The sequence below is a fragment of the Megalobrama amblycephala genome, linkage group LG12, assembly GCF_018812025.1.
Source record: "Megalobrama amblycephala isolate DHTTF-2021 linkage group LG12, ASM1881202v1, whole genome shotgun sequence".
Taxonomy (NCBI): domain Eukaryota; kingdom Metazoa; phylum Chordata; class Actinopteri; order Cypriniformes; family Xenocyprididae; genus Megalobrama; species Megalobrama amblycephala.
The window spans coordinates 5718734-5733916 of NC_063055.1; the positions used below are offsets into that span (position 1 = coordinate 5718734).

Here is a 15183-nt window from a genome sequence, read left to right on the forward strand (position 1 = left end):
TGTTAAGAACATTTTAAAATTCTAAAGAACCTTTCGTGGAATGGAAAGGTTCCATAGACGATAAAGGTTCTTCATGGAACCACAGATGGCAAAGAACCTTCGTTTTTGAGAGTTGTATTGGTTGGAAACTTCTACTTTTTCTAGAAACCATATTGTACCACAAAAAGGCAGACTATTTTTGTTAATGTAATGTTCATGTTGGGTAAATTCTCTATCTGTAAATGTAAGTGTATGAAGACAATACTGTATTTCTCTGTATTTAAACTTTATTATCTTTGTAACAATTTTTGATAATATATGAATAGTAAACAGGCCTGGCAATTTGCTGGGATGATAGGAGACTAATTTACTAATTTTTTGAAAGATGAATGAAAAGACTAACTACCATAACATTCCATATATATATATATATATATATATATATACACACACACACATTACTGGGTTGATAGGAGACTAATTTTTTGAAATATGAATCAAAAGATCCCTCTTCATCGTTTTTCCCAATTTTATTGGTGTGCCTTGCTTATTTATTTATAATTATGAATGCCATTATGAATGTATTTTGTTTATCTTGTTAAATAAAAAAACTACCATCACATTCCATTCACTCATCAGCCATGCTCTGCAATCTGGATTATAGTTTACACCCAAATACCATACATTTTATAGTTTGAATTTACATATTTTTTCATAGCTATGCCGTGTTGTATTTTTGCACAATTTGACAAAATCACTGCTTGATTGCACATGATGTGCAATAAAAAATATTCTGCTCACAAGTGATATTTACCTTGATCTGTCCATTTTCTTCACACATCTTTTTATTATATTTACTTGAACAAAATCAAATACAGATAAAGTACAAAGCATTATTCCAATGTAGAATATGATTTCCATAGAATCTATCCATCTATCTATTGCTAAATACATACATATAGCTACATATATATACTGTATATATTAATAATTTTCACATAAATAATGAAATAGTTTATTTCAATATGTTTAGATATTTACATGTTTAAAACTATAACAACATAGTTTTGACACATTGAAAGTTTGGGTCTGGGACAAGGGGACAAAAATAAATTATTAAGGCACAAAAAAGTTAGCAAGTTTTCTGATCTTCATACAAAAAAAAAAAAAAGTTGGAAATTTGTTAGTTTTAATAAAAATCAACCCTTCAGACATATAAACTTACATTATAGAATATATAGCCTACATACAGAAATAAGGTCAAATACATAATATTTTTGTGTAACAGAAACTATGGTAAACACAGTCTTTTCTCCTTTAACTCCAACATGATGATTTCTGTAAAATTCATGATCTCTGCATGAACATTTTTTTATCAGATTCATGTAAATAGTATATGTTTATAAAACACTCTCAACAACACACATAATAGTTGTATTCCATTCACAAAAACCCAGTGTTCTGATTAATGACCTAAACTTTTTCTTTCTGAAGAACAGATTAAATAGATACATCTGACAACAATTTTTCAAGTAAAAACATTTTACAAGTCAGTGTGTGTACAATAACCAATAACGCAAGCAAAATCAAGAATTCAGTTTAGATTCTGAATCTGCCAATCACAAAATTAAGACTGTAAAAAAAGAGAAGCTTTTTGGAACAGTTTGAAAAACGGGAGATACATGGACCTTTAAAAAGCAACGGGCTAAACAGGCATCTAATGGAAACAAAAACCGTTTCAAATAAAGCTGTTGTTTCGGTATTGCTGTAGTTTTGCTGACAATTAATAAAAATAAAAATAAATTGTGCATAATGAACAGGCTAAATTCAATTTATATAACAAACACCAGTTAGTACCATAGAAGATTAGTCATTAATGTTAAATAGTACTCTCATACATGTAAGTGTTTTGGCCATAATCCATAAACTTGACTTTATGCTATTTAAAGCAATATGCCTCTAAGAACTAAGCCTAAAACAACAGACAGACATTTGATCGCCAAAATAACAGGCGTATAACAATAAATTATGCACTTTTATATCTTCGCCTTTGACTTGTCAGTCAAGATTCACAGGTTTACAACTTCAGAGCTTTCATTATCTGTACCACTTTTCACTTGCCATTACCATCAAATAAAAAAAAAAAAGCTTTGGCCGAGGTATTTATGGAGGTATTTTCTCTACCATAACCGTAAAAAAAAGTACCATAAAGAAATTAATGTATATTTTGAATAATATTTTAACAACTGTTGTGCACTTTCTTCCAAACATCCAGTGTTAAACTGCAGCAGGTGACTGCATGTCGACTCCAGACGTCTCACTTGCAAACTCATCACTCTCTTCTGGCTCCCTCGTTTGAGCGTTCATCCCTCGGTCTACAAAATGTTGAAAAAAAACCAAATATATTTAAATCCTCTTCCATTTTTTTTTCATTATCAGGATGTCACAAAAAGAAACTGCACTTCTGAGTTCTTCAGACAAGAAGCCTTAAATCAGATCTAGAGAACAAATCCATTATGCACTGAATAATGTTTATTAATGCTAACGAAAATTATTGTAAAGTAGCTTATAGTGATGAAATATATGTGGCTTTAATAAATATATACATTAATAAATATATCTAGCTCCATACATATATGGTTTCATTTTCACATGACAGACAGATAGACAGACAGACACAAAAAGGACACCCTTTAGGATTTTATGGTTTTACATATCAGGACATAATAAATACAACCTCAAATGAACAACAACTGACATATTACACTGTCATTATTTATTTAACAATAATAAAGCCAAAATGGAAACGCCATGTGTGACAAACTAAGTACACCCTATGATTCAGTTGTTTGTAGAGCCACCTTTAGCAGCAATAAGCTGAAGGAATCATTTTTTGTATGACAGTATCAGTCTCTCACATTCTCTCACATTCACTATTCTTTACATTCAGTTCACTGTATGTTGCTTCATTTCTTTGAGGTTTGTGGGCATTTGTTTATGCACAGCTCTCTTAAGGTCCAGCCACAGCATTTCAATCGGGTTGAGGTCTGGACTTTGACTGGGCCATTGCAACACCTTCATTCTTTTCTTTTTCAGCCATTCTGTTGTAGATTTGCTGGTGTGCTTGGGATCATTGTCCTGTTGCATGACCCAATTTTCAGACAGATTGCCTCACATTTGAACACTTTGGTGTACAGAGGAGTTCATGGTCGACTCAATGACTGTGAGATGCCCAGGTCCTGTGGCTGCAAAACAAGCACAAATCATCACCCCTCCACCAGCGTGATGGACAGTTGATATGAGGCGTTTGTGCTGATATGCTGCATTTAGTTTTCACCTAACTTGGTGATGTGCATTATGGCCAAACATCTCCAGTTTGGTCTCAGCTGTCCAAAGGACATCGTTCCAGAAGTCTTATGGTTTGTTTGGACTGCACCAGATCTGCCAGTTCTTGCTGTGAGATGTTACTTCACTCTTTCACCAAGACACTTGCAAGTTCTCAAACACGTCTTGGGGGACACATGGTTGCATGTGGTTTGGCACTGTGAGGACGATCAGCTGTCCTTCCTGTCTGTAGCACAGTCTTAGGCGTCTTACATTACGCACATTGCAATTTATTGCTTTGGTCACATCTGCAGTCCTCAAGCCTCCCTGCAGCAGGACCATGGCATGGTCATAAGGAACCTTGGGCATCTTTCTTCTGGTGTTTTTCAGCATCCATAGAAAAGTTTTTTTTTTAGTGTCCTAAGTTATTAGAACTGTGACCTTAAAGGTGCTAAAGAGAATCTTTTCGTCGACTGAGAAACCAAAGACTGTTAGTGAGTTTTTGAAATGAGCGCATGCGTAAGAACAACCCCCCTCCTTCACAGCTCATTTCGAGGGAACGCCTCCCAAAACTCGTGCACGAGTATTGGAACACGAGCGTTTACCACCGGCATTCGCTGTGTCGTGTTTGTGGATTCATTATGCCGGACTCACCGCAGGTAACTCATAATCTGCAGTTGTTACTCCTGTCTCCTGACAAAAACATTGCATGCGGTGCCTGTAGAGTGTGGAAAGTTACTGGAGCGCGCAGCCGCGCACGTCTCGCACAAGGAACGTCATGGCAGTGATTGACAAGCCAGAGGGTCGATGATCGCGCATGATCGCGATTGGCTGATGTTTTTAAGGCCCTACCTCGTGCACAGATGATGTATATTAATATTATTCCTTTCAGTGCACCTAATAAATAGTCTTTTATCAGTTAGTAAAGACAGTTTCAAGCAATATTGCAAAAATGTATAAAACAAAACATCCTCTTTAGCACCTTTAACTGCCTACCACCTGTTAGGGCCAGATTTTCTGACAACTTACGCCAGCACAAACCCTATTTTGGAATTAAAAACTACCGTCAGGATTTACTAAAGACACACAGTGAAAAATTTGTGCTGAAAAGGTGTGGACACAGTTATTTTTGCGGCTGACCTTAATGCATATGCGTTTGTAGGAGTTTCCCTTTCAGACGCAAAATTTATTGGAATGAATCATGCAAGGTGATTTACTAAGGTTTGCGCTAGTCAGTTTTCTGGTATTTGCGCCATTATTTACCACCCAAAAAAGCATGTCTTAAACCAGACGCTAATTTGCGCTGCTCTTGGTAGATTCCGTTGGTCATTATGGAAATGATCCTGCTGTGTCATCAGTGACATCAGTCACAGGGCAATCTGATTCTACTCGAACAGATGCAATCATGATAACCAGCATCTATGACTATACTAAATGGGTCATTATCAGCTCAGCTTGAATGAAATTCCATCTTAAAACATCTTCTCGTGTTGCCTGAAGAACCCAGAACTGTCTCCACCAAACATTTGTTTGTAACAGTTATGGAATCCATTTACAATTGATTTTCACACTTACATAATGAGTCGCCTGATGAGAGCAGATCAGAAGTTAAAATCCTCCCCTCTTCATAAAGCTCCATTTTCTGGACCAGTCGCTGCCTTACAGGGTTGATAAATGCTTTCTGGTCAGAAAAATCTGTAAAGATTCAGACAGAGAATGAAAAGAAAGAAAAACATTAACAACATACATTCAGAAAAATGCTCATTTAAATATGTATGATGTTCCTAATCTATCCATTTTAATAACAAATATTACCTTCATTTGGACTGGACTGTGATGGGTTTTCCTCTAAAGAACTGCTTATTTCAGTGCTCTGAACGCCACAGGCCCCACATGACGTCGACTGAGGTCTGCTACAGTGACTTGTCAAGTATTGAGAAAAGCCTTGACTCTCATCCGATTCACATGGCATGCCAGAGGACTGTGAAGCCCATGATTCAGCATTCAGCTCTGACACTGAGCAGCTAGACTGAGTCATTACAGAGTTCAAGGTGGGAAAGACAGGCTTTTGAAGGTAGGGGTATGTGTTCTCTTGAGGGTGGAGTTTGGAGAACTGATGGGTGAGAGAGTCCAGAGAGCTGTCGTTGGAGCGCAGAGGCTCAGGGGTGGATGGATGAGATGATACAGGAGATAATCTGACCGTGGTCAATCTGCCAGAGGTCTTCAACCCTGAATGTACATCTTGAAGTGCTTTAAACACCTATAAAAACACCAAAAGAGCCAGAATAAGCCTGATAATTTGAACTAAAACATAATATTATGAAGGGGTGTTATGGTTTATAAAAATCTTATTTATTTTCCTCATGTCTAATTGTTAGCCAGACAGTCCCACAAAGTTCAAAAGTTTGGAATAATTAAGATTTTAATTCATATTTTTGAAAGAAGTCTCTTATGCTCACCAAGGCTGCATTTATTTTATTAGAAATACAGCATTTTTTAACTATAACTATTTTCTATTTCAATCTATTTTAAAATATAATTTATTTGTGATGCAAAGCCAAATTTTCAGCATCATTACTCCAGTCTTCAGTGTCACATGATCCTTCAGAAATCATTCTAATATGCTGATTTGATGATCAAGAAACTATTTTTTTATTTTTGTTGAAAACAGTTGCGCTGTTTAATATTTTTTAGTTTATATATTTTGGTTGATTCTTGAAGTTCACAAGAACATTTTTTGGAAATAGAAATCTTTTGTAACATTATAAATGTCTTTACTGCCACTTCAATTTACAGGTCATAACATAACCCCTTTAACATATTAAAATCAAAATAAACAAATAGCATTTGAATAGATTCTCCTACTTCCGTCATAGGAGGCCTCTTCTTCCTCCGTCGTTCTAAACATCGACATGCCATTTGAGAAATTTCCATTGATCCATGAGGGGTAGGTGTGTCTTTAGTCATCAATCGTGGATCCAGATGTTTCCTGCAGATGTTCTCCGCCGCGTTAACATAGGACAGCTCTCGCGAGTGCTTCCCTTTGCTGAAGCTTCTCCCATCATCTTCCTCCTCTTTAACCAGATCTTTCTGTGAGAAATAACAGGTTTAACCCTGGTTCTAACCCTAACCCTAACATATGTTACTATAAATTAACTTTAGCTTTTCTTACCAAGTAAACAGTTTTGGACTGGCCATCGACCTCAAGTGCCTGCCGTCCAGTAAGTACCTCTAGTATGACCTGCGGTACGAGAGAAACTGGAGTGTTACTTTATCAAAAATGTAAGATCGAAGGACGTTTCAGCATCTCTTTACGAACATGAACCATCAAAGAGTTCAACTAAATATGGAAGTGAGGATAATAAAGGGTGGGTCCTCCTTAAAAAACCCAACTCACACCCATTTAAGTGGACCAAAAAGTAGTTTACATTGGCCTTGAAAGTGAGCTGAAATCTTATTAGGTGTGATGGAGTCTCAGTCCATTTTCAATTCTCAATGGGTGCTTTTTTGTGGATCCCAGCCCACTTGAATGTTATTGTAATAAAATATTGTTGATGAGGATGATGGTGAACATTTGGGTACAATTAGGGCTGTCAAAGTTATATTAATTTATTGCTATTAAAGAGTTAGTTCACCCAAAAATGAAAATTGTCATCATTTATCACTCCCCCTCATGCCGGTCCAAACTCGTAAGACTTTTGTGTTCTTCAGAACACAAATGAAGATACTTTAATGAAATCTGAGAGATTTCTGTCCCTCCATTGACAGTCTACACAACTACCACTTTGACGCTTCAAAAAGTTCATAATGAGATCATAAAAGTAATCCATATGAATTGAGAAGCTTAGTCCAAATTTGAGGTTTGAGGTTTGTTCTCAAGTAGGTTCGGTTGAGCTTCTGTTCATGTTCGCTGATCAATGTTTATGTGAATAAAAGACTAAATTAAATCTGTTCATCATATAAAGCGATCGAGTCTCTTCACAAAATTTGGACTAAACCACTTAATTCATATGGATTAGTTTTATGAACTCTTTACTTCTATCACTCTACTTTTTGAAGTGACAAAGTGGTAGTTGCGCAGTCTGTCAATGGAGGGATAAATCTCTCAGATTTCATAAAAAATATCTTTATTTCTGCCCTGAAGATGAACGAAAGTCCTATGGGTTTGGAATGACATGAGGGTGAGTAATTAATGACAAAGTTTTTATTTTTGGGTGAACTAACCCTTTATGAGGTTTTGCTTTCACAATGCATGTCTTAAAAGATGAATCTCACCACTCCAAAGCTGTAGACATCGATCTCCACTCCTAGCTGTCCATCCTTCAGGTATTCTTCTGGGAGGTATGCGAGAGTTCCCCGTACCGTTGCAGTGTGAGCCACGGTGGACGTCTTGCCTGGGGTTTTGCTGGGGCTCCGACAGAAACGCGCCAATCCAAAGTCGCCCAACTTGGGCTCCAGGTGATCGCCTAAAAGGATGTTAGAGCTGAGGGAAGATGACCGGTTTGTGAAAGACGCCTGGTGCAACCCTAATGGTTAACATGAAATCAACATTAAATGGCATTTACAACTTATTTATTTCGTTCGACTTATGCAAACAATATATTCAACAAAAAGGAAAAATGGGGCTGCATTTGATGATGGAGTTGCAGTTAGCAATTAGATAAAACCCCACAATTACTGCATTTTCATGAACAATCATTTCTGCCACTTCTAAGCACTCATGATAATCCATATCAAATACTGATGATTCAAAAAGTCTGAAGATCTCAACTTCAAAGAGCCTAAACATACATTATCATTTTCATCTCTTATGCTCACAAAGACTGCATTTTATTACAATTTTAAAAACGTTTCTATTTTAATGTATTGTAAAATGTAATTTATTTCTGTGATGGCAAAGCTGAATTTTCAGCATCATTACTCCAGTCTTCACTCTTCAGTGTCACATGATCCTTCCGAAACCATTCTAATATGCTGATTTGCGGCTTAATAAACATTTCTAATTATTATTAGTGTTGAAAACAGTTACACTACTTCATATTTTTGTAGAAACAATGATACTTTGATGAACGGAAGGTTCAAAAGAACAGCATTTTTTACTGGAATCTTTTGTAACATTATAAGTGTCTTTACAGTCACTTTTGATCAATTTAATGCACCCTTGCTGAATTCAAGTATAATTTTTTTTTTTTAAAATAATAAAAAATAAAAATAAAAAAACTGATCCCAAACTTTTAAATGGTAGTGTTCATGTGGTTTACATGTTCTTGTACTCACCTCTTGATATCTCCATGAATAAGTGCAGGTGAACAAGAATGCAGGTATTGAATAGCTTTTGCAGTGCCCAGTAACACATTTACACGCTGTGACCAAGAGAGGGCGTTGCTGTCCTGAAAGAAACAAGCATTATGAAAAACACAGACTCGTGCCTTGAAAGGGTTAGATCACATAAAATGAAACTTCTGTCATCATTTATTCACCTTCATGGTATTCCCCAAATGACTGTTCTGAGGGCTTATTTCCATACAAATAAAGTGCATGAGGATGAGATACAGAAAAAAACTTTGTGCAATACGTTGTGATGCACAATATTTAAATGTGCTAATGAGTATGGAAGATTTTTTTTTAAATATTAAACTTTTTATCTCACAACTCTGACTTTTTTTCCTCGCAATTTCAAGTTTACATCTCACAATTCTGACTTTATTTCTCAGAAAATTGCGAGATTTAAATTCGCAATTGCGTGATATACTTTATAACTCGCAATTCTGACTTTATATCATGCAATTTTGACTTTACAGTATATCACACAATTCTGACTTTATATCTCACAATTCTGACTTTATGTCACACAATTCTGACTTTGTCACACAATTCTGACTTTATATCTCAGAAAATTGCGAGATTTAAATTCACAATTGCGAGTTATAAAGTCAGAATTGCGTGATATACTTTATAACTCGCAATTCTGACTTTATATCATGCAATTCTGACTTTATGTCACACAATTCTGACTTTATAACTCGCAATTCTGACTTTATATCATGCAATTTTGACTTTATATCACACAATTCTGACTTTATATCATGATATTGCGAGAAAAAAAGTCAGAATTGTGAGAAAAAAAATGTAATTACCTTTATTTTTTATGTCATGTGGAAACAAGCTTCCATAATTGACAGGCGAGATGATTTTCAAAAGATAATTTAAATTACATTCCATCATATGACTTCAGAACACTCAAAATATGAGTCATACAAACTTTTTTTGTACTTTCTTGACCTCGACAGCATTGTCTCTATTTACTTTCACTGTTTGTCATACAGGTATGAGAGTTTCATTTTGAGTGGACTACGCCTTTAAGTAACACACTAAATCATGAAGCAGAGCCTATATTGTCTTGTAAATGTGGTAACTCACCTCACAGCGTAGTCGGTCTTCTAAAGAGCCATTCGGCATATAAACATATATGAGACAATAAATTTGTCTGTCTATACTGTAGCCAACAAAGTCCATTATGTTGGGATGCCTGTATCTGCGGAATAAGAAAGAGCCTAATAAAAAAATGTGTTGCTTTAGATTGTATTACATAACATTAAATGAGAGCATTACAGTAGCTGAAAAAGCAAGGCTTGAAAGTGTTGGCTGAAAAATGTGTCAGAAAAAAATTGACCCAATTAAGAGACAACAGGATGACAACTAACCACAAAAAAGATTTGGAGGGTAGGCAGGAGACTTTCATTTTTGGCTGGTGTTGTGCATAAAGAGCAATCAAATTTCAGGCGGGTAAGTCCCGTTCTGCATTTCTGTTAAACAAACAAATGAATCACAGCCAGACCGAAAAAAAGCTGATAAAGGCTTGCCCAAACTAAAATGATAAATATTAAAATCTTATCAGATTTTCGAAATGTAAGGGACCGCAAACATGATGAAAGAAAAAAGAAGATAGATTAGATCGTTTAGTTTCCATAGTGTGTGGGGTGCCACGATGTGACCAAGACAGCACACCACACATTAACAGATTGCATTCATAAACAACAAGAGTCCCTACTGTGAACTCAGGGTCAAACTGGGACTCAAAACGGGCAAGAAGAAATGGCGATAATGGAGTTTGGACTGCTTTTTACAGAATTTTTGCAGGGGAAAAAAATGAAAAATGTTTGGATCAAGTTGTGTTTTGCTTCCATCTTCTGTCAGCTTGCTTTCTGATTGGGTATTGTTTCCTTCCATCATGTGACAATCTACAAAGTGTGTGCGCGTGTTTGTCCTCTGGGTTCCCCCTTACACAACAGGATTTCTGATCTTAAATGTTCAACATGTTGGATACTTATGATTCGAGATTGGTGAGGCCCTGACATTCTTCCAAGCAGATTCAATCACTCTTAATACACATCACACAAGAGGAAAATCTGATAAGATAATCTGTAGAACCATCAAGATAATCAAGACTTTACCTAGGATTGTTGGAAAGGGAGAATTGGGCCCAAAATGTGCATGGGTGCCTTAAGACAAATCAGGAAAGACAGATTTAAAGCACGAGAGAAGGAAGCATAAGCCACAGGAGCAGAGGATGGACAGGCAGTTTCTTACTGTGAAAGTTTTTCCACTTCCGTCCTGAAACTTTCCTTCACGACATCCCAATCCAAATGAGAGTCCTGCTCCGAACATCCACGTGAAAGAAAAAAAAAGATGGATGTTAAGGAAACTGAATGAATGACTCAATAACACAACAACCAAACTCACAGATGTTTGTTTTAGTACCTCTTTCAGCTTCTTCACAGCGAACTCTGTGTTTCTCATCACAGCTTGATACACGTGCCCAAAACCTCCTTCTCCGATCTGCTTGCACGGCGAAAAATTGCATGTGCCTCTCTGTATTTCTTCAAACGGCCAACTCATCGCAGTGGAGTAAAGAGGCGGGGGATCCACCCGGTTCTTACTTGGGCACTGTGAACAAACACAGAAGTGTCAGTGGATTAAGAAAGGGAAGATAAACGTAATGGCTAAAGGAAGAGACATGCTGACTAATGCCTTTCCAGCACAATAAAAATAGAGTGAACGCTCAAACCTATCAAGTCTTTTTTATTAGTACTTTTAATGCTTAATTTCTTTCTTTTTTAATCAAATAAAGCACCTTTTCGGCTATATTTGAGGTTCTTGAACTGATGGAGTCCATATCGGGCGGTGGAGGGCTAGGCTTGGGTAGAGGCCTGATTTCTGGAAAAACAAAATTACCGTATATTAAAAATATATATATTTTTACCATCATAATGATATTATTTATATCATCAGATGCAAGCACTGCAGAAAGTTTAACATGTTACCGTGGACCGGGAGAAACTCTTTGATAAAGCTGACTGTACTGGTTTGACATGCCGTGGATGGTGGCACCGGTGAAGGTGACCGTCGCTCCAAACGAGACTGCGGTATACGTCTACCTTTGGAAATGCATACAAAACTACATTAATGGATTTATTATCCAACTACAATAAATTGCACAAAACACAAAATTATAAAGCTGAAACATATCAGGTACATTTTTTTTACCTAAAATTACACATCTATAATACACTGTTATTTTAGTATTAAATACTATTATAGTAATTAATTTATTTTGAATTAGCTGTTATTTTTATATTTTCAGTTTTCATTTTAGTTTGTTTTAGTAATTTTATGTGCTTGTCATTTTGTTTTTAGTTTTTTTTATATTTCTATTTAGCTTTAATTTTTTTTTTATTTCGTTGTAGTATTTCAACTTAAACTTATATCAGATGGATGCTAAGTTCTTTAATTAATACGACTCATTATTGGCCTAAGCTGAACACGTAAGCAGCACAACGCATGCATGTGATGCTGACGCAGGAGCCAGCCAATAATAAGCTGGCATTTTACATAAACAAGGAAGCCTGCAGTACGTATTTCACTACGTACTCATCGCTTCATAACATTAAAGGATTAGTTCACTTTCAAATAAAATTTTCCTGATAATTTACTCATCCCCATGTCATCCAAGATGTTCATGTCCTTCTTTCTTCAGTCGAAAAGAAATTAAGGTTTTTGATGAAAACATTCCAGGATTATTCCCATATAGTGGATTTCAATGGCCTCCAAACGCTATAAGGTCAAAATTACAGTTTCAGTGCAGCTTCAAAGGGCTTTAAACGATACCAGATGAGGAATAAGGGTCTTATCTAGAGAAACTATCGGTCATTTTCGAAAAAAATGTAAATGTATATGCTTTATATAAACAAATGATCGCCTTCCAAGTGGTTCCGCCAAAACCACACTTTGGTATTCTTAAAAAAGCTTATGCTGTATGTCCTACATACATAAAAAAAATTTTTTTTCGAAAACGACCGATCGTTTCGCTAGATAAGACCCTTATTCCTCGTCTAGTATCGTTTAAAGCCCTTTGAAGCTGCACTGAAACTGTAATTTTGACCTTTAACCATTTGGAGCCATTGAAGTCCACTATAAGGAGAATAATCCTGGAATGTTTTCCTCAAAAACCTTAATTTCTGTTCGACTGAAGAAAGAAAGACATGAACATCGTGGATAACATGGGGGTGAGTAAATTATCAGGGAAAATTTATTTGAAAGTGAATTAATCTTTTAAGGTTAAACCACTGTAGTCACGCTGACTATTTTAACCATTTTTAACAACATTTCTGGACATCAAAAGGTTCAATGATGTTGCTGCCTGTGTGTGGATCAGATACCCTCAGATTTCATCATAAATATCTTAATTTGTGTTCTTTAGATGAACAAAGGTCTTACAGGTGTGGATTAATGTACTTAATGACAGAAATTTCATTACTGGGTGAACTAACCCTTTAAGTAACGAACCTAATTAGTTGCCCCCAACCCCACCACCTCATGCCAGTGGAGAATGTAACTGGTTGAGTGTAATCTGATCTCTAGTGATCAAAGAACAGAAACTAACACAAATATGCATGTGTGATCACAGCAGAGAAATGTTGCATTGTGCTTGTTTGTTCTTCACAACTGAAATGTTACTTGTCAAGAATGTGCCTGAGTAAAAATGATCAACTGAGTTTCGTAAAACAACCACAAAACCCACCTGATAACCTGGCTGGTTAGAGAATCAAATGTGGTAGACACAACAGAAGCAAGCAAATGGCAATATACAATTACATAAAAAATAAAAAGCATGCATACATTCAAGGATGATATCACGGGGCCGAAACCACTGCAAGCCTTCAAGAATCTGCAGTAGTTCTCCAACCGTCCCGTTGCGACAGCCCCATTTGTGCATGAGGATGTCTGTGCGTCTGGGGCTTTGCTCCAAAAGGCGTAGTTCAGTCTGATCAGATATTACATGTGAAGCTGCAATGGACATGAAAGCAGTGTTTAAGTTTAGTTTACACCAAACTACAGCAAAAACATAATGAATTAATATGGAATTATTCATGCTAAAACTTGAAGAGACAAAATTATGTATAAAGTCCTAACTAACATACTGAAAATGGCCAACATTGCCAGAAAAAATTACATTTATTTAAACTAATTCCCAATCCCAGTTGATTCCCCATTGAGGAAAAGACCAAATACAGCTGTGATTTAACCATGTGATTTATCAAATCTCAGCATCTCACCTGAATGAATGGACACAACATACGTTGATCCATGTCCAGTGCTCAACAAATTCTGGCTTTTTAATCATATTATTAATTATTTACCCGTTTATTTACTCCGATGTCATTAATCATCAGGCCAGGGCAACAATCCTGACACTTAGCAAAACATTCTAGTTACCTCAAATACATTCATAACAAAACAAATATCATTACAAAAGTTATTCACAACCAAACGAAATAAACAAACCCTCGATGTAAATAAATAAACGTTTCACAAACTGAACTTTTGACGTCACCGCTCAGACAGAGTTAACGTTAGCGCGTGTGCTAATCCTCTAAGTTTCGAGTTAAATAAGTGAAAACAACATCATCATAATAGAAACCTAAAGATAAACAGATTATTCTTACCGAATAATATCCAGTCTGAGTGTGAAAGTGAGTCCATAACCCGTGTAAAGTGACTCATAACAGACGCGGGTAAGTTGTACAGAAACTCCCTCTCAAACTCCACTCCAGACATTTTAACGGACTTTATTATCTTTAATGTGTGAGTCTTTTTTTAGTCAGCTTTACGTGGTTCTTGAACGCGAAAGTTTCCTGTTTGTGGCTGTCACTTGTGATGGTGGTCTTGTTTTCTTCTTTTACTTTTAGTCACCATCACCAGCCTTCACGAATCGTACTAATGGCGAAGAACGCCTGGCTCATTAATATTTATTGCGTCACCTCAAAGGATGCGCGTCACCTACTTAATATTCATGAGCCACCGCTACAGCGCGCACACTTACGCCCACATTTGAACGTCAACAATTCGGCATCTAGTTCCAGAGGCTTACGTCACATTACGTTTGTTAATATTCATAGTCACCACCTTCACCATAGTAGTGAAGTTCGTGAGATCCACCACGTTTAACTTACTCATATCTTCCATTTCCTTTTTCCACATTTAGTAATATAGAAAGTTTCACTTTGCTTATATTTAGTGCTGTGAAACGCAATATTCATCGGTTTTTGTCAGTGATAAACTATTGTTGTTTCCTTCTGAAACAGACATTTAAGTTGCATTTGTTAGTGGTTACTAAAGAAACTTAATATAAATGAAAATCACGCGGTTAAACTGCAAAACCTCAAGAGAAAATCTCTCAGTAAAACTGAAACAGTTTTCAGATTACAATTATCAGTACTTTTCCTTTTTTCTCTCTCTCTCTCACATGATTAAAGACAACAAAACCCTAATGATTAATAAAATCTTATTATCTAATAATGATAACACTAACATTGTGTT

General features: G+C 36.1%; 1 protein-coding gene across 3 annotated transcripts; it reads right to left on the minus strand.

Annotated features, from left to right (window-relative positions):
* Positions 1-806: 806 nt before the first annotated feature.
* On the minus strand, positions 807-15092 carry irak1 (interleukin-1 receptor-associated kinase 1). 3 transcript variants are annotated; one of them, XM_048210089.1, is made up of 15 exons: positions 14310-15092; positions 13483-13650; positions 11628-11741; positions 11438-11520; positions 11065-11250; positions 10894-10958; positions 10758-10805; positions 9724-9838; positions 8581-8693; positions 7579-7786; positions 6476-6544; positions 6169-6393; positions 5119-5563; positions 4879-4998; positions 807-2354 (listed from the first exon to the last, which is right to left on the minus strand). In XM_048210089.1, exons 1-15 carry the CDS (start codon positions 14419-14421, stop codon positions 2257-2259), a joined length of 2169 nt encoding a protein of 722 aa, XP_048066046.1. In that variant the 5' UTR covers positions 14422-15092; the 3' UTR covers positions 807-2256. The 3 variants fall into 3 exon arrangements, with proteins under 3 accessions (XP_048066046.1, XP_048066048.1, XP_048066047.1); XM_048210091.1 differs by lacking the exon at positions 14310-15092 and adding an exon at positions 13920-14289; XM_048210090.1 differs by lacking the exon at positions 10758-10805.
* Between the last annotated feature and the right edge of the window lie 91 nt (positions 15093-15183).